The 27545-nt window shown below is 36.4% G+C and overlaps 1 protein-coding gene across 1 annotated transcript in view; it reads right to left on the reverse strand.

The window, feature by feature from the left end:
• The window catches only part of MYO3A (myosin IIIA), a 45969-nt gene extending 20268 nt beyond the window's left edge, over positions 1–25701 (reverse strand). The window contains exons 1-2 of the mRNA XM_021687144.2: positions 25534–25701; positions 22335–22469 (exon numbers count right to left, since the gene is read on the reverse strand). Of these exons, the coding sequence (XP_021542819.2) occupies positions 22335–22469; positions 25534–25701 (303 nt within the window). The remainder of the gene's footprint in view (positions 1–22334; positions 22470–25533) is intronic.
• Between the last annotated feature and the right edge of the window lie 1844 nt (positions 25702–27545).

The raw sequence follows: 27545 nt of genomic DNA on the forward strand, positions 1-27545 counted from the left end.
CAGAGAGGGGCGATAATTAGGTAAATGGTCCCGGTGAAGCTTGGACCCCGTGAGTATTGATCTATTAATCTCTGACCCTTTAGCCTCTACCTTCTGCCCTGATTCTCCTCTGGGGCTCTGGTCCATGGTCTTACCTTGACTTTTCAGCCTTCTCTCCTGCCTGCCTTTGTTACCCACCAGTGCCTGGGAGCTAAAAGCCATAATTTCCATGACTTTATTAAGCTAAATAGAGGCAGAGAAAATCGGCGAGAGGATGTAAACTCCTGGCATCCTAGTTTGAAATACTGAACACATTTTCTCCCAAAATTTTCCTAACATGGTAATTCAATTGTATTGGATGCCCAACACTTCTGATACATCATGGATTAGGTAATCATAGCTCAGATGTGTTGAGCACATACTTTGTGCCATGAACATTTCTAATCCATTCACACGAGTTATCTCTATATCTCGCCTCTCCCTCAGTAGGTATTATCACCTCCATATTAAAGATTGGGAAAGTGAGACACAAAATGATAAAGTAACTCTCGAAAGATCACACAGGAGTGACAGAGCTAAGATAGGAACTGGGACAGTGTGATTCTAGAATGGAGCCTTCACACTTAACCAATTTGCAGCTGATGCCTTTCTACATTCAAAGAAAACTTCTTTCAGCTTAGAGAGGTGCAGTCCCAGCATTCCCAAACCTGCATTTTCTTCTGCATCAGGAAGGGGAATACTATTTCGCTGGACAAACAGAAGACTCTTGCTGTCCATGCAACAGAGAACAGGGTCACGCTGCCCCCATTGTGGCCTAGCATGATTGGTTCAAAGAATTACTCAAAATTGAAAAGAAATTCAAATTTCTTTAAATTGCATGGCACTTATTTCAAAGAACCAAATTTTAGGGGTACCGGGGTGGTGCAGTTGGTTAAGTGTCTGACTCTTGATTTCGGCTTAGATCATGATCTCGGGGCCGTGAGATCAAGCCCCGCATCAGGCTCTGCTCTAGGCATAGAACCTGCTTAAGATTCTCTCTCTCCCTCCCCTTCTGCCTCTCCCCTGCTCATTCTCTCTCTCTCTCAAACAAAACAAAACAAAACACCCAAATTTCAGGGCCAGTTTTAAAATATCTAAAAATCACCATGGGGAGACTAAGTGTCCTTTCCAATTTCTCCAAAGTGTGGCTTCTTTTTGGCTGCATCTTCTGGGGTTGACTGTAAATGCAAGAAGAAATGGCTGGAATGTTAGGGGAGGGATAAAGGAACCCTAAAGAATGTGCAGGAAATAAAATAAAAAATGAGCTACAGGAAGAACTAATGCAGTCCTGTAATTCACACTAAGCAGTTCAAATTTTACTTTCTGTAGTCAATTTTTATTTCAAACAGTTGTTTTTCCCATCTAGTAAAGTTTAGAATACAGAATTCTTTGTAATAAATTCTTCACTTTGTTTTTTAAAGTAAGGTATATTAAGATACAATTTACATACAATAAAATTAACGCAATTTAGCTGAAATTCTGAGTTTTGACAAGTGCATTCATCATCTAACCACTACCAAAATCCAGATATCGAACAAATCCAGGACATAAAAACCTTCCTTGTGTTTCTTTGTAGTCAAACCTTTCCCTAGCCCCTGGAAACCACTAATCTGTTTTCTGTCCCCATTTGCAAGACTGTCATAGAAACTGGGTCATAAGGTTGTAGCCCATTGAGTCTGGCCTCTTTGACTTTACCTAATGAACCTGAAATTCATCTCTATTGTTGAATATTTCTTTTCTAAGGTTTTAATGTTGTTCATTCCTTTTTTTTTTTTTTAGAGAGAGAGAAAAAGTGTGAGAGAGCATGAGCAGGGAGAGGGGTAGAGGGAGAAGGAGAGAGAATCTCAAGCAGACTCCACACTGAGTTCAGAGCCTGACGTGGGGCTCAATCTCATGACCCTTCGATCATGACCTGAGCCAAAATCAAGAGTAGGATGCTCAACCAAATGAGCCACCCAGGCACCCCGTTGTTCATTCATTTTTTTAATGCTGAGTATTCCGTTGAATAGATAAGCCACTGTTTGTTTATTCATTTGGTAACTGAAAGACATTTGAGGTATTTCCAATTTGGGGCAATTATGAGCAAAACCCTTGTAAACACTGCATACAGTTCCTCACATGAATATACCTTTCATTTCTCTTAGTAAGTACCTAAGACAGGGGAGTGTTGAGTCCTATGAGTCATATGTTTAACCTTCTAAGCATCATCCAAACTATTTCTCGAAGTGCCTATCCCATTCTGCATTCCCACTAGTGGTGTATGAGAATTCCAGTCGCCCTCCATCCTTGCCAGCAGATATTATGAAGTTTTTTAAAGCCATTCTAAATAGCAGTGTTATCTCATTATAGTTTTAATTTGGATTTTCCTAATGACTAATCATGTTGACTATCTTTTCACGTGCTCATTTGCTATTCATACACTTTCCTTGGGAAAGTATTCAATTTTTTTGTTCATTATTTATTGGTTGTTTTCTCATTATTGCATTTTGAGAGTTCTTTATATATTTAGGATGTTTTGCAAATTTTTTTATCAGGTGTTTTGCAAATATTTTCTCCCAGTCTGTGGCTTGTCTTTTAAGGATTCTTTTGAAGAGCAGAAATTTTAAGTTTATAATTTTTAGAATACTAAGGAATCTGCCTTTTGTGTTCTATAAAGGAAATCCTTGCCTAATCCAAGGTCACAAAATTTTTCTCCTGTATTTTCTATAGGAAATTTTATAGTTTGGGTTTTACATAGGTAGGTATATGATCCATTTTTATTTAATTTTGATACATAGTGTGAGGTATGGATTATATGAGGATGACCAATTATTACAGTACATTTTTCTGTTAATCAAAAGTGTCCAAGAAAGGTATGACTCTGAATTGAGTTTAAAACCTAGTTGCCAACACCGAGAATAAGGGAATCTTGAATACATAATGTTAAGTGAAAGAAGCCAATCTGGAAAGACCACATACTGTATGATTCCAACTATATGACATTCTGGAAAAGGAAACACTCTGGAGACAGTAAAAAGATCAAAGGTTAATAGGGGTTGAGGGAAGAGGAACAGAGATGAAAAAGAGGGAACACAGAGGACTTTTAGGGCAGTGTAGCAACTCTGGATGATACTATAATGGTGGATATAGTTACTATATATGTCAAAATCTGTAAAATGTACAACACCAAGAGTGAACCCTAGTGTAAACTATGGGCTTTGGGTGACAATGACATGTCAGCGTCAGTTCATCGATTGTAAGAAATGTACCAATGCTGGTGGGGGATGTTGATAATAGGGGAGGCTGTGTACGTGTGGGGACAGGGGGCTATACAGAACATCTCTGTACCTTCTTCTCAATTTTTCTGTGAATCTAAAACTGCTCTTAAAAAAATGAAATCTCTTCAGAAATCCGTAAAATGTACAACACAAAGAATGAACCCTAATGTAAATTATGGACCTCTGGTAATAAAATGGATCATTATTGGCTCATCAACTGTAACAAGTGAACCATGCTAACCACAAGATGTCAATAAGAGGGAACACTGGGGGCAAGAGGTTTATGGTAACTCTCTGTACCTTCCACCCAGTTTTCCCACAAAACATTTTAAAACTGTTCAAACAAAAATGTGAAAAGGTCCTAAAACAATAACAAAGGAACATACAAAATTTATCTAAGTTATGATAAGCCGCTTACAACAGTGTCTTCTCAGAAACTAAATTGTTCCACTCACTATTGCATTTTATATCCAATACATTTTAACATAAATGATGTACGAACACAGAAAATATTCTTGATATATACATTTTCCTTATAATAGTATATTTGGTTAAGAAGGGATTTTTAGAAGAATCATTATTTATTCCTTTACATTCAACAAACGTTTATTGAACTGTTACTATGTGCAAAGCACTGAGACACTAAAGTGGGTCAGAGATGACTAGGGCAGCTTTGGCCCCCAATAAACTTGAAATACTGTCAGACCAGCGGTTTTCAAACAGGGACCATTTTGCGCCAAGGGGGACACCTGGTAATGCTGGGACATATTTTTGATTGTTAGGACTAGGCTTGAAGCTGCTACTAGCATTTAGAGGTCAGGCATGCTGCTAAATATCTGATGTTGCACTGGACAATCCACAATCATTCGGGCCAAAGCATCAATAGCCCAAGACTGAAAAACTCTGCATTAAAGAGATTAAATAACAATTACCTAGATTATATGTTAGGTCTTGAATTATAGTTATATGGAAAATAATAATGAGCAAGTACTGTGGAATACCACAGACAGACTGATAACATCACGTTGGAAGGGAAAAAAGGAAAAGATTTAAAGACAGGATAGAATCTGCCCTTGTAGATGTTGACAACAGTTTTCTCCAGCGGTTATGGTATATTCACTTTGGTTATGGTGTCTTCTGCAATTAAGATGTGTAGTTTCAGGGGGGGTGGGATTCAAATTTATCAACTTTTTTCTTAATGTTTACCCTTTTCTCTTATTCGGTCATGCTCAGAAGAAAGGCTTTTCCTTAAACTAAGATCATTACGATATTTTTCTGTTTTCTTTCTATGATTTTATCACTTTTAGCATATTTTGATATGTAATTCACTAACTGTTTTATTTTTTATTTATTTCTTTAAAGATTTATTTATTTATTTCAGAGAGAGAGAGAGCAGGGGAGGGGCAGAGAGAGAGGGAGAAAAGGAATCTTAAGCAGGCTCCATGCCCAACGTGGGGCTTGATTTCATGATCCTGAGCTGAAATCAAGAGTCAGATGCTCAACTGACTGAACCACCCAGGTGGCCCTCACTTCCAGTGTTTTAAATGTGTACTATTTAGTTTGTTCCCAATAGACAGTCTGCTACTATATGAGATGTCACCATGGCTATAAGCTGGATTCCAGTGAGTGCCTGGGTCTTTCTCTAGATTATCTATAAAATTCCTCTGATCTCTCTGTTCTTGTCAAGTATCAACTTGTTTTAAAGCCTGTAGCTTAAAAGTTGGTTTATCAAATAAAAGAAGTCATCTCTTACTGTCTTTCCAAAAATTTCTAGGCTCTTCCCGCACATTTACTCTTCTAGATGAAATTCAGAATCAGCTTCTCAAAGATAGAGCTATAAGTAATTTGAATAACACAATAAATAAAGGGTTTCAATAATGTAATTGTTTCATAAGACATTTGAAAAAGAGTGACCATTTATTGGTTGAAACTTTTAACAATATGAAGATAGAATGACCAAAAGTTAAAAAAAAGTGACTAATGACCAATTAAAGACTAAAAGTTAAAAAGAAAAAAAACGAAAACAAAGAAAACTTCCAAAGTGGGGAGGATTTTAAAAGCCCACTAAAAATCCTCATATTATGGATCAAAAAGAAAAATAAAACTCCAAAACATTATTTGAGTTTAATATATGGAAGGAATAAAATAAATAGAATAAATAAATTATGAAAATCAGATATTCACATTTTACTTCCAGAATGTACACTTGAAATAACAGAGGCCTTATTTCCTTTTATATCTTTTACTGTACTGTTTGCTATATATCATGATTGTTAATAATATATGTGCAACTTGTTTTCAGAAGTGTTATTTAAACTAAATATCCAAAGACTTGTGGATTTTAAAATGTCTAGTTTCTGATACTTAGGTTTCATTAAAAATCCAAGCCCAATTTAACCATTTGCAGACCATCATTGATTTTCCAGGGTTTCATTAAATAATTAGTGCCTGGTTAGAGAGTACACTTGAACTAAAAATATTTGGTGCCTATTACATGTGTGACCCTATGACAGCTATTGATGGTCATTTTGATGACCATCAAATTGTCATCAAATTGATGACCATATTGAGGTATCAAGTTGAGAGTCTTGAAGTCTTCTTGATGAGGGACAGAACTGCCCTTTACCTCTGCCTGGCATGGACCTCCAATCAGCACCCTTCCTTGGGAGCATCTAGTCTCTTTTCAGTATTCATCTGGGCCTCACCTTCCCAAGGCCCTAAACACTACCATCATGGGGAAAGAGAGACTAAAGTACAAAGACCAAAAATAACTCCTGTTTAGAAACCAGGAAGAAAAGAAACAACAAAACAACATAAAATTGCAAAGGGATGGATAGCATCAATGAAATCAGAGACAGAACTTCCCCCAAATACAGAGACTCTGCTGGGTGATATTTTTAGCAGGAGGTCTCATTCTCCATCTGGGAGTAGTGTTAAGGTGGGGAACAAAGAAAAAGGGGAAAATGCCTTTTTCTTTTGTGCACTTACTTTGTAAAGAATATGTACCTAAAATTTTTTATCTTCTAGTATTTATAGCTCCAAAAGTTAGAGTCTGTGTAAATCTAGATGCTTGCCCTTTGAAGTCATAAAATTCCCATTTTACATAGCTTGAGACACATACATTTTATCCACTTATTCATTGATTCATTTTTTTTGATTACTTATGCTGAAGAAAAAAAACTGCCTCCAAATATTCTAGTTTTTTAAGAGGTTAATGACAGAGAAAATCACAAATGATGAAATATTCTTTTTTTTTAAATGATGAAATATTCTTAAATTGAAAATCCTCCCCCTCATTGAATGTATGCTGGTTGCTCTGTTTGACTATGGTTGTGTCTGCTGTTAGGGGAAATTACCGGGTGGGGCTTCGTGTGGACCTTGACCAGGAGGAACTGAAGATGTAAACAGTTCCCTCTTCTTGGACCCTGCCCAATGCCTTCTACACAGGTTCCGTACAGAGAATAGCAAAGTTTGTTTCTTTAGCTGCCTTCTGAAGCAGAAAGAGTGGTTTAGTTTCTAGGATAGAAAAGAGTCTTCTGAATGAAAGTTTAAGAAACTAGGTTGAAATGAAAGCCCAATGGGGAAAGAGGGCAAATGTAACAAACATGGAAATTATGAAACAGACTATAGGTGCCAAATGTCAATAAACCACAAATTAATTTGTGGTTTAACTATTCCTAAAAATGCTCAAAATGAAAAAGCACCATGAATTCTCAAAACACTCATTTAGAATTAGTGAAATTTCAAATATGCTCTTAGATGAAATATGCTTTTGCTCAACTTGCATAAAATGCCTTTCTTTCATATAAAGAAAAGTAAAAATAATAAATGTTAAATTTAAGTGTATATTTGTTTTTAAATGATCATGAAGTATTAAAATATATAAGATGAAATGCAGATGTTTCTGAATTAGGCAATAGATCATTAAAAATGAGATTGACCTTAGGTTTTCCTTTAAAAATAATTGCATCCAGATGAATGAATTATGTCATATTGAGCCTATGCAATTCTTAAATTGCCAACATAAACTAAAATGGGGATTTGTAATGGGGGACTGAAAAACCCTTAAGTATAGTTTTGCAACACAATGTCATTAGTGTTCTTTAATCGAACAAAATTGAAGTATAATTTTCTTAAACCAGAGTTATACTAATAACAGAGCACCACTAAAAATGAATTCTCTAATCAGGCTATAGTCAAACATTTTAAAAAACAATCTAAATCAAAAGGGATGAGATTCTATAAACAGACCATCACAACTAACTTCCAAAGACAGCCTTTATAAGTATTCTAAATGCATTCTGTCTACATTGTGTTTGGAGAGCATATATTTTTACTCAAATTTCTGAAAGAAGACTACTAATTTCCATAATTGGCATTTCTGACTTTTGTTATTTTTCTATTTTTTTTCATTATGGATCTGTTTCTGGATTCTTTATTCATTGCATTCATCTTTCTGGCTTTTCCTGCAACAATATCCACCATATTAATAACTACAGCTTTTTAACAAGAATTATATATCATCGGGCAAGTCTTTGTGACTTCAATTGTTTTTCATTTATTCTGGGAATGCTCTAAGGCCATATAGTCTTAAGACCATATTCTGTGGGACGCCACAAAAGCAGAAACTCATATTTTCTAATACTCGTTCTAGTTTTTACTTTGCTCATCAACATTCATGTTTGAATCTTTTTGTAGAAACCAATCTTAGTGAATGCCTGCAGGTGAAACCTGGATCATATGGTAAGTTTATGTGTAACGTTAGAAGACACCGTTGTACTGTTTGCAAAGTAGCTGCACCATTTCAAGCTGCCTGAGCAACATGCAAGAGTTCAATGTGCCCCACAATCCACCAATATTCGGTTTTATTAGTCTGTAATTTTAGTCATTTTAGTGGGTGCATACTATGGTGATTGTGGTTTTAATTTAAATTTTACCAAAGATATTGAACATATTTTATATATATGCTTTTGTGAAGACTCCAAGCTTTTTACTTACTTCTTAAAAATTTGGGTGGATGCACTTTCCATCTATTCCTACTGTGCTTGAGACTGTTTTATCACAAAGGGGTATTGAATTTTGGCACACGTTTTTCATGATCTTTTTTCTTTGATTCTGTTAATGCACTGAATTGTGATGCAGAGAACTTTAATTTTTTTTAATGTTTTAGTAAACTTGCATGCCAGGGACAAATCCCATTCAGTCATGATATATTAACATTTTTATATATGTTACTGAATTTGTTAATATTTTATGAAGGCTGTTTACATATATGTTCATGTGGAATGTTAGAATATAGTTTTCTTTTCTTGTAATATCTTCACCTTCTTTTGTCAGTATATTGTTGGCCTCATAGATGAATCAACAAGACTCTGTTTCTTTCTTAAAGATTTCATAGGATTCTTTTTGTTCCCCAGAATGGAGGTGTGAAGAACTCTGTGGACCTATTCCCCCACGAAACGACCATAACTGGTAAAAATTAAAAAATAAACAACCATTTAATGTCTTTGGAAATTGTTGTAAGGACATATAGCTAATGGAGAAACATTTGAGACCATAACTAAATCTTGGTAAGAACAGCAAGATTCTGCGGCAACTGAACCACCCTGCTGTCCTCACCCCCAACCAGGGCAAAGTGACAAAATCTCTACTCTGGGTGAACCTTACCAAGAAGATAGGGTTCCCCTCCCACCAGCTCCCATTGAAGGTCCACAGTATCTTTTTTGGGAGGGGAAGACCACCAGCATTTCTCACCCCTTACCCAACTCTGTGCTGCAAAGCTGGCTGAGAAGACCAGAGTCCACCTCTCTGGTCCACAGTGCTGCTTCTAAAACAGGATGATGTGGGCCACTGTCCAAGACAGGCAGCCAGCTCCAGAACAGTGGCTCAGATATTTTGCCCAGGGAGAGAGGCAGGCCACAAAAACAGCTCCAGAGTTCCAAGGCTGGACCTGACATTTGAGAGAGAGGGTGGGGAAGATCAAGCCTAAGAGTATTCTTGAAAACAGTGGTGGCTTTGGTAATTACAAGGAGGCAGGTAACTCCATGGGAACAAGAAGGTAACCACAGACAAGCTAGCTTAGCAGAGAGATTCAAGGAAAGAAACAGCTAAAAATAACTCTCTTGGGGTCAGAAGAATCTTAAAGGACTGGCCTCAAAAAGGACCCATGCACAGAGGCCTGAATTCATTAGATCAGACTGGGAAGCAATTTTTGCCCTAGCACATTGTTGAAAACAACAGAAGAATCAGCTGGCTAATAACTGAGTGCTCACCATAGAGACAGAAAGCTTAATAGAAAGATCAGGGAAGGAGAGGAGGAAGGCACTGTTAACACTACTCCCATCTGAGGGTGACTGCACATGCCCAAGGCTGCGCCCTCTGAGGAGCAACATCAGAGGCTTCATACCATGGGGGATAAGCCAAGTTACCAAACAAACTAGCAAATAAACAAACAAAAAATAAGCTTCCCCTTAGCGGTATCTAGAATTCCTGTAAGACATTAAATATATGATAGAATGTCCAGTTTCCAACCAAAAAAAAATTATGATATGTAAAGAAACAGAAAAGTGTCACTCATATACACAAGAAAGAGCAGGCAACAGAAACCACCCATAAGAGAGCCCAGATGATGAACTTAGTAGACAGAGACTTCAAAGCAGAAATTCAGAGGATTAAAGGAAATCATGCTTTAAGAAGTGAGGAATGGTATGATAGTAATGTCTCTTCAAATAAAGAATACCAATAAAGAGATGGAACTCATAAAAAAAGAACCAAATGAAAATTCTGGAGTAGAAAATTATATTACAGTAATGTAAATGAAAAATTCAACAGAGGGGCTCACCAGTAGATTTGAAGTGGCAGAAGAAAGAACCCACAAACTTGAAGATAGATTGATAGAGATTATGAAATACGAGAGAAGAAAAAATGAAGATAAATGAACAGTTTCAGGGAAATTATGCATACTGAGATAAATGTATGGGTGTACCAGAAGAAAGGAGAGAATAAGGAGCAGAAAAAATATCTTGGAAGAAAAAATAGCTGAATCTTCCCAAATTTGATAAAAAATATTAATCTATACATCTAAGAAGCTCAATGAACTCAAGTAGAATAGAGATCCATAGTCATATAAAATAAAAAAAGAAAATCTTGAAAATAGAAGGAGAAAATGAATTGTTATGGGAAAAAGAACCCTAATAAGATGAACTGCTGACTTCTCATCAGGAACTACTGAGGCCAGAAGGAAGAAGGATGATATATTCAAGGTGCTCAATAAAAACAAAAACAAAAACAAAACAAAAAAACAACTGCCCACCAAGAGTCTTATATCCGGCAAGACAATCTTCAAAATTAAGGAGGAAATTAATATATTGCTAGGTAAACAAAACTGAGACAATTTGTTGCTAGCAGATCCAACTTGTAAGAAATACTAAAGAAAGTTCTTTAGGATTAAAGCAAGTCATCCCCAATAGTTATTTGAAACCACATGAGAAAATAAAGAACATCAGTAAAGGTACTTACTTTATCATAAAAGACAGTATACATGCATATTTTTTTTCTTAACTAATTTAAAAAGCAATTCTATAAAACAATATGTACATAATTGTATTGTTGGGTCTATAGTATATAGAAATGTAGTATGTTTGACAATAACAGCACAAAAGAAGTGGGCTAGAACAAAGCTGGATTGATGTGATGACACCAGATGGTAACTGGAATTTACAGGAAGAAATGAAGAGAACTAGAAATGTTAAATAAGAAAGTTAATATAAAAAATTCTACGATTATATACTGGCTGCCCTTTCCTCTCTCAACTTTGTCAAAATACATAAAATTATATATAGTAGTTATAAAAATTATTGTACCATTTATGTGAAATGTATAACAAGAATAGTTGTAAAAACAAGGAAGATGGAATAGAATTACACAGGAATAATAATTTCTATATCTCTCTGGAATTTAGGTATAAATATTTGATAGAATTTACCAGTGAAGAAACTGGGCCTGGTATTCCTCTTTATGGGAAGGGTTTTAATTATGAATTAAGTTTCTTTTATCAATATAAAGCTATTTACGTTTTCTACTTCTCATGTCAGTTTTATAGTTTGTGTCTTTCTTTTTTTTTTTTTAAGACTTTATTTATTTATTTGAGAGAGAGAATGAGATAGAGAGAGCATGAGAGGGGAGATGGTCAGAGGGAGAAGCAGACTCCCTGCTGAGCAGGGAGCCCGATGCGGGATTCGATCCCGGGACTCCAGGATCATGACCTGAGCCGAAGGCAGTCGCTTAACCTACTGAGCCACCCAGGCGCCCCATAGTTTGTGTCTTTCAAGAACAACATCAGATAATCAGTTGCCAAACTTATTAATATAAAGTTGTTCATGAGGTGCTTCAGTGGCTCAGTCGGTTAAGCGTGACTCTTCATTTCAGCTCAGGTCATGATCTTGTGGTCATGAGGTGGAGCCCTGCATCAGGCTCTGTGCTTAGTGTGGAGTCTGTTTCAGATTCTCTCTCCTTTCTTCTCCCCCGCCCCCAACCCTGCTTGCACACTCTCTGTCTCTAATATATGAATAAATAAAAAAACCTTTAAAAAATATAAAGTTGTTCATTATATTTCATTACTATTATGCTAATGTCTATAGATTTAATAGTGATTTCCCTATTTGATCTCTAATATTGGCAATTTGTATGTTATCATTTTTTTCTGGATCCATCCAGAGAGATTTATCAAGTTTATTAATGACTTTCAAAGAACCAAGTTTTGCTTTCATTTTCTCTATTGTTTTTGTTCATTTTCTATTTAACTGATTCCTAACTATCATCTTCATTATTTATTTTCTTCAGCTTCCATTGGATTTAATTTGTTTTGATTTTATTAGCATCTTAAGGCAAAAATCTTACAAAACTGGTATTGAACGTTTCTTCTTTTCTAAAATAAGCATTGAAAGGAAGTATAAATGTCCATCTAGGCACTGCCTAACTGCATCTCAGAACTTTGATATGTCATGTTTCCATTACCATTTCAAACTATTTTCTCATTTTTCTTAAAATTTCCTCTTTGAGGGCGCCTGCGTGGCTCAGTTGGTTAAGCGACTGCCTTCGGCTCAGGTCATGATCCTGGAGTCCCTGGATCGAGTCCCGCATCGGGCTCCCTGCTCGGCAGGGAGTCTGCTTCTCCCTCTGACCCTCCCCCTCTCATGCTCTCTCTCTCTCTCTCAAATAAATAAATAAAATCTTTAAAAAAAAAAAATTTCCTCTTTGAGCTAAGGGTTACTTTTGAAGTACATGGTCTAATTTCCAAATATTTGGGAGTTTTTCCTGGTATCTTTATTTTTAATTTAATTCTCTTATGGTCAGGCAATATACTTGTCATGAGTTCACTATTTTTAAATTTGTTGAGATTTGTTTCATAGTCCAGAATACCCAAGTCTTCTATGTTCATACTGATTTTCTACTTATTCTTTAAATTACTGGGGAAAGAATGTTGAATTTTCCATTTAAAGTTGTGAATATACTGGTCTCCCTGCTCGGCATGGAGTCTACTTCTTCCTCTCCCTCTCCCTCTGTGTGCTCTCTCTCTTCCTCTCAGGAAGAAAGAAAGAAAGAAAAAGAAAGAAAGAAACAAACAAACAAAGAAAAAGAAATCTTAACATTGTGAATATGTCTATTTATTTTTTCTATTGTACTAGTTTCTGCTTCATGTATTTTAAAGCTTTGTTATTGAGTACATATTAAAGCTCAAGTACATTTCCCCTTCTTTTTGCTTTTAACTTATCTATCATCCCTCTCTATCTCTCGCTATATACTTCAAGTGTGTTTGTATTTGGTCTTGCTTTTTATCCAATCTGACCATTTCTGCCTTTGAAATGTAGAGTTTAGGCTATTTCCATTTAATGTAATTATAAATAAGTTTAGGCTTAAGTCTACCATCTTGCTATTTATTTCCTATTTTTTCTGTTTTTTTTTAATCTTCTTTTCCTTTTTCCCCACTTTCTCTGGTTTGAATATTTGTAGTATTCCATTTTTATCCTCTATTGGCTTATTAGCTATACTTATTCATTTTATTTTTTTTTAGTGGTTGCTTTAGTGCTTCCAGTATGCATCTTTAACTTAACCACAGTCTACCTTAAAATAATATTACACCACTTCACATGTAATGTAAAACTCTTAAAACTGTATATTTCCATTTTTCCTCTCCTGTCTCTTTGCCATTTTTGCCATACATTTTAGTTTTACATGCTAAAACCCCCAAAATATATAGCTATAATTGTGGCTTTAAGTCATGATTTTTCTTTTAAAAATAATTAAAATAATATTATTGAAAATATTTTTTTTAAATACAAAATAAAAAGTTTCTTATTTATCCTTATATTTACCACTAATGGTATTTTTCTTTTCTTTTTGTAGGTCTGAGTTTCCATCTCTTTTTAAAGATTTTATTTATTTATTTGAGAGAGAGAGGGAGGGAGAGAGAGCACGATTGGGGGTGGGGTGGGGGAGGGGCAGAGGGAGAGGGAGAAGCAGACTCTCTGCTGAGCAGGGAGACCGAAGCAGGGCTCGATCCCAGGACCCCGGGATCATGACCTGAGTCAAAGGCAGATGCTAAGCCAACTGAGCCATGCAGGCACCCCTCTGAGTTTCTATTTGAAATCATTTTCCTTTGGCCTGAAAGACTTTCTTTGACATTTTCTATAGTGCATGTCTCTGGTGGTAAATTCTTTTTCTTTGATGAAAATGTCTCTTTATTTTGCCTTCATTTATGAATAACATTTACACTGTACACAGAATTGTTGAGAGCATTTTTTTTCCCATTGCTTTAAAGATATCATTCCATTGCATTGGTTGTCAGTGACCACTCTTATCTTTGACTCCTACATGCAATGTGTCTTTTTTCGTCTTGGTGCCTTTAAATATTTTTTTCATTTTGAGTGTTTGATATCTTGATTATGGCATATCTTCACGTGGTTTTCTTTGTTTATCCTACATGGGAGATTCTGGGCTTCTTATATCTGCAGCTTTTGTGTTCACAAAATTCAGAAAGATTTCAGCCATTACCTCCCCCAACACTCACCCATTTTCAGACTGCAATTACATGTAGGTTAGAATACTAGGTAATGTCCCATAGGTCACAGAGGCTTTTTATCTCCCCCTTTCTTTTTTTCTTTCTGCTTCATCTGGACAGCTTCTATTTTCCTGTCTTCAAATTCACTGATCTTCACTTCCATACACTTTACTTCTAATCTGCTGTTAAACTCAGTATTATATATTTTTCACTATTGATATATTTTTCAGTTCTAGAAATTATGTTCAGTTCTTTTCTATAGTTTCCATTTCTTTCAACGTTACGTTCAGGTTTTTCTTGAAATTCTTGAACATATTTGTAATACCTGTTTGAAAGTTCTTACCTGCTAATTCCATCACCTTCATTATTTCTGGGTCTGACTGATTTTTCTTCTGATAACGGATCACAGTTCCCTGCTTCTTTACATATCTAGTAATTTTTTGCTGGATGCTAGACATTATTAATTTCATATTTGAATTCCTGGATTCTGCTGTCTTCCATTAATGAATGTTGAATTTTGTTCTGGCATACTGTTAATTTATTTATGGACAAACGTGAACATTTCAAGCCTTGTTTTTGAATTTTTTATGGGTGTGCCTAGGGTAGCTCTTATTCTAGGGCTAGTATAGTCCTTCCTCTAATGCATAACCTTTCAAGGGGCTTTACTAAATGCCTCAGGTGTTCAACAAAGTTTCTCCATTTTGGTTGGTCAGAACTCAAGCATCTCTCAACCCTGCACAAACTCTGGTAGTTGTTCAGGTTACAACTTTTCAGCAATTCTTTTCCTGATTCTTTGCCCAACTACCTGAAATCTTGCTCCATATATATCCAGCTTGGTTTCTGATCAAATACCCCTATGAAGATTTCTGAAGCTTTCTTTCTGCTTATCATCTCTTCTCTGCAAATCTCAGCCACATCTGCTTTTCCAGTCTTTTCAGTTCAGCAAGATTGTGGTGACCTCCGTGGGAATGCCCTCCTTGTGCCTGTGGTCTGGAAATTTCCTCCAAGGATAAAGCTGAAGTGATTGTAGAGCTCCCCTTATTTATTTCCTTTATCAATGTCATAGTCCTAAGCTCTTTTCCAATGTTTGTAAAGTGTTTTGTATATAAAAATATATTTTATTCAGTTTTCTAGTTATTTGTGGTATAAAAACAGAACAGCAGAAGTTACTATCATGGCCAGAAGGAGAAGCCCAGGATTACTTTTATGTACACTGAAATTTGAGAACCCCTGACAGTGTTTTCTGAACTTTCTTTTTATAAGAATCACTTTAGTACTTGTTTAAAAAACAGTTACCAAGAGCTCATTCTCAGAGTTTTTGCTTTGAGATGAAGGTGATTCTTATCATCAGAGTATTGGAGAAAATATTAAAAAATAAAAGTACCCAAACTATCCTTTTTTTCTCAGGTGGCAGATTAAAATGTTACCTACTCAAGTAGGCTTTCTTTGACTTCTCTTTTCATAAAAGGTCTTCTCTTTCATTATTAACATCTCATTTATATTCTTCATAGCACTAACAAAAATGTATAATTATTTAATTAGTTTACTTAGCTCTACATTTTCTTTCTCCAACATTAGGCTATAAGCACCATGATGACAGAGTTTTTCTGGTTCTCTATTGGATGCCCCAAACCTACCAAAAGAGAAAGGGGCGCTAATAGATATAGATCATTCTAACTTGGGCCTGGTGCAAAGTAACAAGAGTATCTATGGAATTAACAAATGACTGTATGAAAAAGCAAGTTCTGTACACTTACACACACACACATACACACATACGAAATGACAGAAGGCCATCTGTTCACATGGTCTAGAAAGCATCTCTTCAAAGTGTGGATGTCTGATTAATTTCAATAAAATAATGTACCAAATTCTGCATTCCAATAAAATACTGATAAAATATTAATGAGAATGGCATTATCACCTAATAGATGTTTCCTAATGGGTAGTTTCTAACATGAATTTTCACATTATTTTTCTAATGTGTAAGCTAGAAGCAGTATTTTTCAAGGTATCATTGACACGTAATTGACAAATTCATTTAAGTATGCAGTTTGATGTTGTTTGGTAACTTGTATACAATCATGTAACCAATAAATCAGGATATAAAACAATTCCCTCACCCTAAAAGGTTTCAAAATTCTTGGAAAAAATGCCCTAAAAGATTGGTAATGTTAGAAAAACAAGATAAAAAGAAAAAAACTTAGCAGAAATATTTTAATGTGGATGGTAAAAATATACTGATTTGCCAAATGGCAAAATATCTCTGGTGACCTCATATTTTCTTCCCCCTGAAATAATACTATAAATTTTAGTCGCACTCAGAGAGCAGATGTTTTTGCAATCACTGGAGTCCTATTAGGGAAGAAAGACATACAAGCATCATATTTATTATTTATATAATTCCTGCATTAGGAGAGTATGAAGAAGTACATTTAGACTGCTTTTTCCATCTTGCCCTTTAAATAAAAAAAATAAAATGAAACGACTCTAGGTAATTTGCTGTCTGTTCTTTGCAAGTACACCAAATAACAGCCTTTTATAGGAGACCTGGAAGGGTTGTTCCAGCCCTAAGAACATGAAAGGAATCATCATGTCAGCCAGCTACTCCACTGCAATTTTGCACAGCTAAAGGAAGGAAGGAACAATGTTGTGCTATTAGGGCAACTCAGCCTAGCTTCCCACTCCTGCCCTGCTTCCCCTGGCCCCTCCCCGTCACATACAAACCTGCAGTGGCCCCGTCTGATACATGTTGTCTCCAGCACAGTAACATTAAAGGGTTAACTGAGCAACTAAAAACCACTTGTTCATGGTGACTCATGTTCTTTCTATCATCCTATGCTTCCTTTCCTCATGCCAGGTTTTACTTTACTTACTGGATGTAAGTTTAAAAAGAGAAGAGCCAATAACGCATGAGAATCAAAGTGGTATTTAGTATCTATGAAAACCACTTCGTTTACCTGAAATGTGCCTTTACAATGATTTACTGAATTTTTGTGCTTCCAAATACTACCTGTAATTTCTAGCCTTTGATCTCTTGAAAGGGATATAATGTTAAAGAGAAAAACTGCTATGATTGGAAAGCAATGAGAGAAAGCAATGTCACTATGAAGAATGAACAAATCAGGACCGATTCAGCTAAATCACAGAATGCAATCTGTAGCACCACCATGAAAGGAGAGATTATAGCTAAAATGGGATGGGAAGGGGGTCTCTTAATAGAAAGATGTCCCAACTCTGAATTTTGACTCCATTATAGTGGAGGGCACACTAAGCAAAGAGCCCCTGGGACAGAAGACTAGATTCCTTACATCCTTAAAATGTGGCTGTTCATCCAACCAAGAAGGGAAAAATTATCGTTAAATCTCAGTTTCCTTCATGTTCATCAGTAGCAAATGCTAAATACCAGACTGATTTAACTCAATTTTGACTTTTCGTTTTTAGTCCCCTGGGACAGTGATAAACATAGGCAGAAACCTGACCGACTCACACCTCCCTGGCCCTCTCCATCCTTGCTACTGACCCTCAAGAACAGACACTAGCAATTAAAGGAAGCACAAAGCCAAAGAGGTATCTACATTTTACTAAGCAGGTCAGTCAAGAAATATGATAACAATAAGTAGAAATGAATATATGTATGATATTTTAAAATGGGGCATAAGTAAAAAAAGGTATTAGGTTCTCCCTTTATGCCTACATCATTAGAAAAACCTAAAATACTAAAAGTGACAATAAAAATCCCCATAGACATGCTATCGGTTCCCACAGCAGAAACCTTTCTACCCCATCTGTTACGAGACAGTTTCATTTCAAATAGGCAACTGGAATTTCAGAGGGTTAGCACTAGTGCTCTTTTCCTAAATCTGGGCAATAATTAGCCCGTCTGAAAGTGAACATACAGAATTGAGAAGGAAATAATTCCCCAGCAGGGCTCTGTATATTATTCATGCTCAAAAACTTAAAACAAAATGAAAAGGAAGTACAAAGGAAAAATACAGGAAAGAGAAAAACTATATCAAACCGAAAGGAATAATTCAAGAATCACAACTAAATAATGGAGAAAAGAGGCCCACAGAGTGGAGTAAATCTTATTTTTCTTAGGGTTTGAATTCTGGATTGAAGTATAAGTAAGATGGTTTTTCACAGTGAAATGTCACCGAACAAGAGTATGTCCAAGGGCGCCTGGGTGGCTCAGTTGGTTAAGCGACTGCCTTCGGCTCAGGTCATGATCCTGGAGTCCTGGGATCGAGTCCCGCATCGGGCTCCCTGCTCGGCAGGGAGTCTGCTTCTCCCTCTGACCCTCCCCCCTCTCATGCTCTATCTCATTCTCTCTCTCAAATAAATAAATGAAATCTTTAAAAAAAAAAAAAAAAAGAGTATGTCCAAGCTGGGATGGCCTCCCCACGTGCCAGGCTGACAATGAGGGGTGTCACCGATCGCTCAACCCCGCCGCCAGGCACACCTTCCCGAAGCAGATTCATGCCAGGAGCCCAGCACCGTTAGCATGACTCTGGGTAATATCACAGCCTCTCTCTGGCCACTCTTCGGCTATCCTGGCGCAAAATAATTTATTTGGGCTTTCTTACAATAAGAGGTATAATTAGCAGTCATTTTGTAGAATAAAGTATTGATGCCACAAGCCAATTTTCTGAAAGTGCCTCTACAGCAGGACCTGCACCATTCATGTTTATAAATCAGGTACTTGTACATCGAGCCACTTCAGTGTGTATATAATTAGTCTAATTTACATGTGTAAATCAATTATCTTATGTACAGTTTGCCAACTTCTTGCTTTCCTTTATTTTCTCCCCCACATTGTAAGTTTAGATAGATCAGATTTCCGAAATACCATTTTAATAAACTACCAGCTTTTTTTTTTTTTTTTCTCAAGCCATTTAGGGATATTTCTAATTCCTCCATCTGATCATAAAACACAAGGACAAAGTTCAAAGAAGCTGTTAAGTCTCTACTGATTCATTATATCAGGAAGCTGCTTTACTTGTACTGGATGTTCCAAACCCTTTTAATCAATCTTTTCTGCTCTCACAAAAGAACATTTCAGGTGTCTCCAACTCTCACCTAATTTCAAGTGACAAGACTGAGAAATGACAATATGATTAGAATACAGATTTGATAGGCATAAAAGACAATGACAGATCTCATTCAATTTTTTTAAACTCTGGGCAAAGATCTATACCTTGAAGCCTTGTCCATTTAGGCCTACCTGAATCTCCATTCAAATGTTAATCTACCAATGATCCCATATGGAAAAAAAATTAAAGATGCATTATTGAAAATGTTTCAAAGGAGGGGCGCCTGGGTGGCTGTCGTTAAGCGTCTACCTTCGGCTCAGGTCATGATCCCAGGGTCCTGGGATCGAGCCCGGCATCGGGCTCCCTGCTCCGCGGGAAGCCTGCTTCTCCCTCTCCCACTCCCCCTGCTTGTGCTCTCTCTCTCACTATATCTCTCTCTGTCAAATAAGTAAATAAAATCTTAAAAAAAAAAAATTTAAAAAGAAAAGAAAATGTTTCAAAGGATATAAAGATACAGATCTTAAGGATCAGCACAGCATTAGATCTCAAATACACAAATACAAACATGAAGTAAACTTTGAAAATGCTCCATTTATTTAAAGCAAAATGTTTTAAGTTCATAATGTACATTCTATTACTTAAAGTCAAGTTTAGATGAATAAAAGTTTTGCTTTGTTTTAAGAGTGGTTTAACTACAAATATAAAGCAATCTTAAACTTAATGGAGAAAAACAAAGTAATTCTCAAACCATAATATGCTGCCTATTTTTAAAGAACACAACTGGTTATTTAAAAAAAAACTTTTAAACTTCCATAAAATAATGTAATACCAGTTTCAGATTCTGAAAGGGTACTTGAAATACTATTTCAGAATTCTGAAAGGCTCTATGGTTCAATTAAAGGTGGCCAATTCAGCATATAAATGTATTTCCTCTCACTCATGAATCTCCATTAAAATGCTAGTAAGGGAATCAAAAGGTATGAACCACAAGAAAAAAGAGAACAGAAAAAGGGAGAGTAGTAGACAAGAGATTTCAACAAACGTTTTCAATATGGGAAGCAGATGACTGAGTGAGGATCACTGATTTGGTAATGCAGAGAAAGCCACAAAATAAAGCGCTAGGTGAGAACTATTTTGTGGCTACCCCGGCACATCAACCCAGGAGCTGGGAGGGGAGGGGCGGGGCAGAAAACAAGGGACTCTTTGGAAGTCTTTAATCAAAAGACTCGACACCGTCTTATCCCACATACAAAATATCAACATCCGGGAGCCTGTCTGAGCAGTCTTCACATACACAAACATCCAGGCAAGAGACTGGAGGTTTTATTCCCCAGAGAAACTGAAGGGACTCGGGATTTGGTGGCATCAGTGCAGTGGATAATGAGAAGAAGGCACATACTATTGCACGGTGTGTAAAACAGGGAAGTGAGCTTGGAAGGGGGAGGCCAAGGGATTCAGGGAACAGTGGGTTCCATTTGGGTGAGCAGCAGAGATATCAGAGAGGTCAGTCTGATACGTGGCAGAACTCCACTGTGGAGAAGGATTCTAGAAGCATGATCAGCAACCTTGCCAAAATTCAGAACACAGATTACAAAATTAAAGAGTAGAGAAACTCAGCCATGCATTTCCAGATACACATCAAAAGCACGGATCTGCTCAGAACAAGGCGGCACTGCTAAACTGAATAGACATGACTACTGCTCTAACCGGATCTATATCACTACTGCCCTGTATAATAACTGGATCGACATTACTACTGTTCTGTACTATAACCAGATCCATATTACTACTGCTCTGTATTACAAGCCTTTTGGTTCTACTTGCTTTTTGTTAACCAGGTGAATGTATTTATTTTGCAAAGGGTTAAAAATGATCAAGTCTACCTGAAATTATATTGAGTGAGAAAATTGGATGACTTCATAAAAAATACTGCCAATCATTTTAAACATACAAGAAAAAAAGATGAAGGAAGTATGTTAAATGTTGAGAGTGGTTCTTTTTATAGTTTCAAGTATTTTCTACAATGATCAGCCATTTAAAATCAGTTAAAAAATCATTTAAAAACCATAACAGAAAAAATATGAAGTATGCAAACAATACAACTTATATGTGTATCACTGCAGAAAAATCAATAGAATGTTCTGAAAGAAATACAATAAACAAATGCTAATAAAATAATAATGAACACAATAAATATATGTTATTACAGTGAACCAATGAAGGTTTTACTAGTCCTGAGTTTGATAAAAGCAACTATTAAAACAATTGTGAATTTTACCAGAATCAATGATTACCTCACTTTAATAATATCCAATGAAAATTAGAAAAACTACATTCTTCTAGGACTGGCAGTTACCTTTAACAGGGCACCTTCCCGTATGTATTCCTGCATCAGAGGGAACTGTCCAAAACTACTCTCAGGAGATTCTACAGCTTCCCTTGGGTGACTTACTTAGTATTCAACACCATTTCTGATATGGTTTTCTCCCCATAAATGTAAATACCTGGTTCTGTAGTTTATGACATTAGTATTCAATGAGGACATAAAAAAAAAAAAAATCACAGCTTACCATTTTTGTCTAATGAAGCCTCACTTACATTAATTTTCTCTCATACCCTAGCACCTGGCACAGAGCCTCTGTCACAAAATACAGATGAATAAATCAATATTATAATGAAGTCCCTTTTAAGCTTGTTCTTCTGCAAGGCAAAGAATCCCTGTTTCTTGAGTCTTTTATTGTGGAGATGTTTCCTCTTAGTCATTCATAGTCTTCGTGGCTTTTCTTTAATTTCTTAATGTGTCTTAAAAGGACAAGGCCAGAATGGGGCACAACATTCTGCTGAGTCTGTGACCAGTCAGGAACATACTAAAGGAAGGGTTTCATGGTGTCAATGTTACATAAACATTCAGTCATTCCAAGACCACACTGTAAATTTCCACATGTAGAATAATGTTGAAACACTTACCTCAAGAACCAACCACAGCTTGTCTCCATTTATTTTATCCTTCTTAAAGTACATCCCGTAGAATCTGACGACATTGGGGTGGTCGGAAAGCGTCTTTAAGATGCTATACTCTGCTTCAATCTCTTCATCGATATCCTGGTTTCAAAAAGTCATAGGAAGAAAACCATGAGAAAAACATGAATTATGTCAAAGAGACATATTAGAGATCACCAAATAGAGAATTTAATTTTGTCAAAGCAAGGTTATAATAATGGCTTTTTTTTTTTTAAAGATTTTATTTATTTATTTGAGAGAGAGAGAATGAGAGACAGAGAGCATGAGAGGGAGGAGGCTCAGAGGGAGAAGCAGACTCCCCGCCGAGCAGGGAGCCTGATGCGGGACTCGATCCCGGGACTCCAGGATCATGACCTGAGCCGAAGGCAGTCGCTTAACCAACTGAGCCACCCAGGTGCCCTATAATAATGGCTTTTAATGTGCTCAATAGCACGTATTGAAACTTCTCAGGCCATTATGTAAGGGGAGAGATTGTAATTTTCCCACTAATCAAATACATCTCTAATTACGTTAATTTCATTGAGTTAAAAAGGGACAAACAAAAGACTATTTTTGTATGCACTTAGAAAGAAACATACATGAAGAAGGATTCCAGAGGATATTCCTTTCTTTGTAGTGTTAACTTTGTTTCAGTGGCAAAGCCATTGATTTGAAATAAAAACTTTTAGCTGGCTCATTTTGTTCCTTTGAAATAGAGGATATGTAGAAGCTTTCAAAAGCTAGTCATACAAGCAATAAATTCTTATCTTTCCAAAAAAGTAAAATAAAGTTATACATAAGATGGTATACAGCCTTAGTTAGCTAAAGGCTCATTCACCAGAAGTAGAACAGGTTGCTACATCTGCCAACAAAAACGCCAACAAACTACTTAGTCATGTTTTTAGAAACCACAATACATGAAACAACTCAGAGTAATAATAAGACAAAGCCTTCGAATACTGTTTTTACGGTAACATTTAGTGTCCACATTATTTTATGACAAAATCATGTAATCACAGAGCCAGAAAGAATTCTAGACCAGAGATCCAATTTGAGAAAAAGAAGCTAAAGCTCAGAGAGGTTGGTCACAGAGCTGGTTAGTGTAAGATGCAGGACTAGCCTGCAAGTCCACTGCCTCCTCCCTTCTAATCCCATTCATTTTATCCCTTTCTCAGATAGAAACATACTATATCAAAATTCATAATAGTAAGACTCTTTTAATAAAAAAAAGCCACTCTGTAAAATGCTTGGGATGCATTTAAATTTATTTTATTAAGATTATAATCTCTTGGTTATAAATCTTTTTTATCTGGCTTGTGACATGATGAATGAAGGGGAAATAAATAACTCTGAGAAAAACATACATGTACTGACAGGAATAAAGGCAGCAAAAGAACCAATTTCACACCATAGTTATGAAACCGATATATCTCATTAAAGCAATAGAACAAAACATGATTTTTAAGGTTCATAGGATACGAAACAGGAGTAAATTATAAACGAATAATGGCTATATGTATCCATAATCCATTTGTCCTTCTCCATTAAGAAGTAGAGGAATGGGAGAGACACGCTGGTTATGGGGCCAGACACGGGATCCAGCTGGAGCCCTTTCTCTTGCCACCACAAACCCCAACCCATACTTGCAAAGACCAGAGGAGAGAGGTACAGTCACTTTGGTACAGCTTAATTTGTGTCTCTCTGCCTTCAGTTTAAATGGTAAGAACTGGGGTGCCTGGGTGGCTCAATTGGCTAAGCATCTGCCTTCAGCTCAGGTCATAACCTCAGGGTCCTGGGATGGAGCCCCACGTCGGGCTCCCTGCTAGTGGGGTGTCTACTTCTCCCTCTGCCCCGCCCCCCACCCTCAATCCCCATTCGTGCTCGCTCTCTCTCTCTCAAATAAACAATTAAAATCTTTTTCAAAAACGGTAAGAACTTTCCATTAGGGGATAATCCCAATAGGGGATTATGAAAACAGTCAGCATCAGTTAAGCCTGCACATAGTTGTCTCTCTCTCTCTTTTTTCCTTCCAATGTATCTAATATATTGCTTGAAAATAAACCCCCACTCTCCCTCTCCTCTGCTCAAAATAATATGAAACGCTGTAGTTAATAATGGGTTTAGTAGAAATAAACAATCAAAAAAGAAAGCATAAGAAAAAGAAATCCTAAGATGCACAAACGGAGACCAGGAGACCTTTTGCAGAGTCCTACAGTTTGTTAATGTAAGAGCTATGACAAGGACCAGGAGTCCCACGTCCTTCCCAAACACATCACATCTCTGTCATGTCCCATCCCATTATGTGTGCAAGAGCCAAGTAACTGGAGAAACTGCTCTCAATAGAACTTTGGGGATTATGTGATCACTGAGCTCATTCTGGTTCACCCACGTGCTGTGGGAGAGCTACACATATTTCCCAAGAGCTGAAAATGTTCCAAAACAGCCAGTTCTCATTCCCAGAAAAAAAAAGGGGGGAGGGAGAAACCTCATCAACTTCTTTACGCTCTTCAAGGCCAAAAAAAAAAAAAAAAAAAGCCTAGAAGGTTCCCTTATCACAACTGCTATTCCAAAAAAAGCAAAAGAGGATCCCCACTAGGGCATCAGTTGAAGAGGCCATAAGGACTACACATGCAATTTCAATTCTGCACAAGGAAACTCACCCTGATTATAAGTGAATACCATTTCTGCTTTGGAAACATTTCAGCAAACCTGAAAATTAATTTCCCATCTCTGAAAGAAATATAATTTAACATAAAATATTTCTGGGTTAGCTTAAAAGACATTCTTCCTGAAGCCTAAATAAATGCAGGAAGAAAAAGAGATCTGGCCAAGATGACATTTGAGAATTACTTCTAGACCCCTGAGTCTGTGTTCTTACAATTTTTTGAAATTTAAAATAACATAAAATCAACTGTTGAGCTATTAAGAGCTGTATTTATTTATTTACTTATTTGTATTATGTATTTGTTCAATTATTAAATATTTATTGGTCCCTATTGTATATGTTAAGTATGTAAACAATAAAAACCTAACAAATAGACTTTTTTTTTACATTTTCAATTGACACTGTGACAAATAAATCAAGTTAGCTACAGACTTTTTAACTGTTTAGTACAAATAAAAACAAAGTTAATTAGCAGAAAAGAGGAAAAACAATGTCACATACATGAATTGGGTCCAGAATTTTCACTGCTGCTTTTTGGCCATTTTTCTTATTCAATACTTTAAAAACTTTCCCGTAAGTTCCTTTGCCAATCGTTTCGGTGATTTCCCACGTATCAGAAGGATCAGGAAAGTTATCAAAGATGATTGTTTTTCCAGTTAATGGAAGCATCTCACAAGTTTCAATCACTGGAGAGAAAAAGTACAGTTTCAGCTACATTTGATTGGGGATATTAAATGGCACGAACAAACTCATGGGAAATTATCTAACATTTCACTGATATGATGGAAAATATACAGCAGTAACCAAATGTACTCAGAATTATAGAAAATTTTAATTTCAATTCTTTTTGCAAAGAGATTAATATGAGTTCAATAATGCTTTGTAAACAGGGCTTTATTTCTATGTTTAATATAGTCCCATATTAATTGCTCTTCATTCTTTTCATATTAAAATAAGAGGCACATATTTAAATCACTTTGATACATTGTTTTATACTCAGATATTAATACAATGCATCAAAAAAATTTAAATTAACCTTAAAGATGATAAAACTCAATGTCGTCAAGGCAAATCCCACATTTTGAAGTGACTGTCTTATTATCACTCCTCTATGTAAAACCCAATAATGGGTCTCCTCATATTGCTTTTAGGATGAAATTTAACACAACCTACCAGGTCCTTTAAAGTATGGCCCTTGCTTAATGTCCTCACCTCATGTCTCAACTTTTCTTCTCTCAGACATTACAAACCAGTCACTCGGGACCCTTTAAAGTCATTTCTTTCTTGCTTAAGGGTCTTAGTAGACATGAATCCCTCCCACTTCCTGTCTGTGGTTTCTTTCTTTCCTTCTTTCTATCTATCTATCTATCTATCTACCTATCTATTTATTTATTTATTATGTTATGTTAATCACCATACATTACATCATTAGTTTTTGATGTAGTGTTCCATGATTCATTGTTTGCATATTAACACCCAGTGCTCCATTCAATACGTGCTCTCTTTAATACCCATCACCAGGCTAACCCCTCCCCCCCTTTCCCCTCTAGAACCCTCAGTTGGTTTCTCAGAGTCCATAGTCTCTCATGGTTCGTCTCCCCCTCCAATTTGCACCTTCATTTTTCCCTTCCTACTATCTCTTTTTTTAACATATAATGTATTATTTGTTTCAGAGGTACAGTGGTTTCTTTATTGAATTCCAACACCTTCTTCTCTTTCAGATCTTAGCTTAGATGTCATTTCCTCTGAATGTGACCACTCTCTGTCCCATTTGGCTTGCAAGCCCCACCCCTGTACTTGCAGAGCACTCTACCCACGCTTATCGGATCTTACGACATGCCCAACACCTGGCACAGTGCTGAAACAATTAGGAGAGTACAGCCAATGAGGTCAGGTGACTTTTAAAAGGAGATGTTATATGTAACCTGAAATAAGATCCCAGGTTTCCTGACTGCCCAGTAGTGTTTTTAACCTTCTATATTCTTCCTATATTACATTCAACCATTTGTATAAAACCACACAAAAGTAACAGAAAGAGCTCCCAGAACTTCTGGTGGCCCTTACATTTTTTCAATTATCTGTGCAAAACCTCACAATCTTCAATGTTAAAAAGTTACGTGCAGTTGTGCTTGTGTGTGTATGCATACACACAGAAACACATCTATTAATAAATATTAATGCTATACAATAATGTTAGCCCATGAAATTCATTGGTCTAACCACAATTTTCAATCTTAGCCACACCACCAATCCACTGAGTCCTCACTTTCTTTATAGCCATCAACCCTGTTCAGTCTTCATTCCTTCTTCACTTGCTTCTTCCCCAGCATAAATTCTACAGCTTGAATCATTATGACTTCCTTGCAAATACCCTCAACACTCTTGTTCCTCTTTCTCCACCATCAGTCTCTCAGAATGAAAAAAACAAGTCTGGTTAAAGACCCTACATGTCTTCACACCTGTGCCTGTAGCTAGAGAAAAACCACACAACCATATTGACTGGTTTCACTTCA

Source organism: Neomonachus schauinslandi, chromosome 5 (assembly GCF_002201575.2).
Source record: "Neomonachus schauinslandi chromosome 5, ASM220157v2, whole genome shotgun sequence".
NCBI classification, from domain to species: domain Eukaryota; kingdom Metazoa; phylum Chordata; class Mammalia; order Carnivora; family Phocidae; genus Neomonachus; species Neomonachus schauinslandi.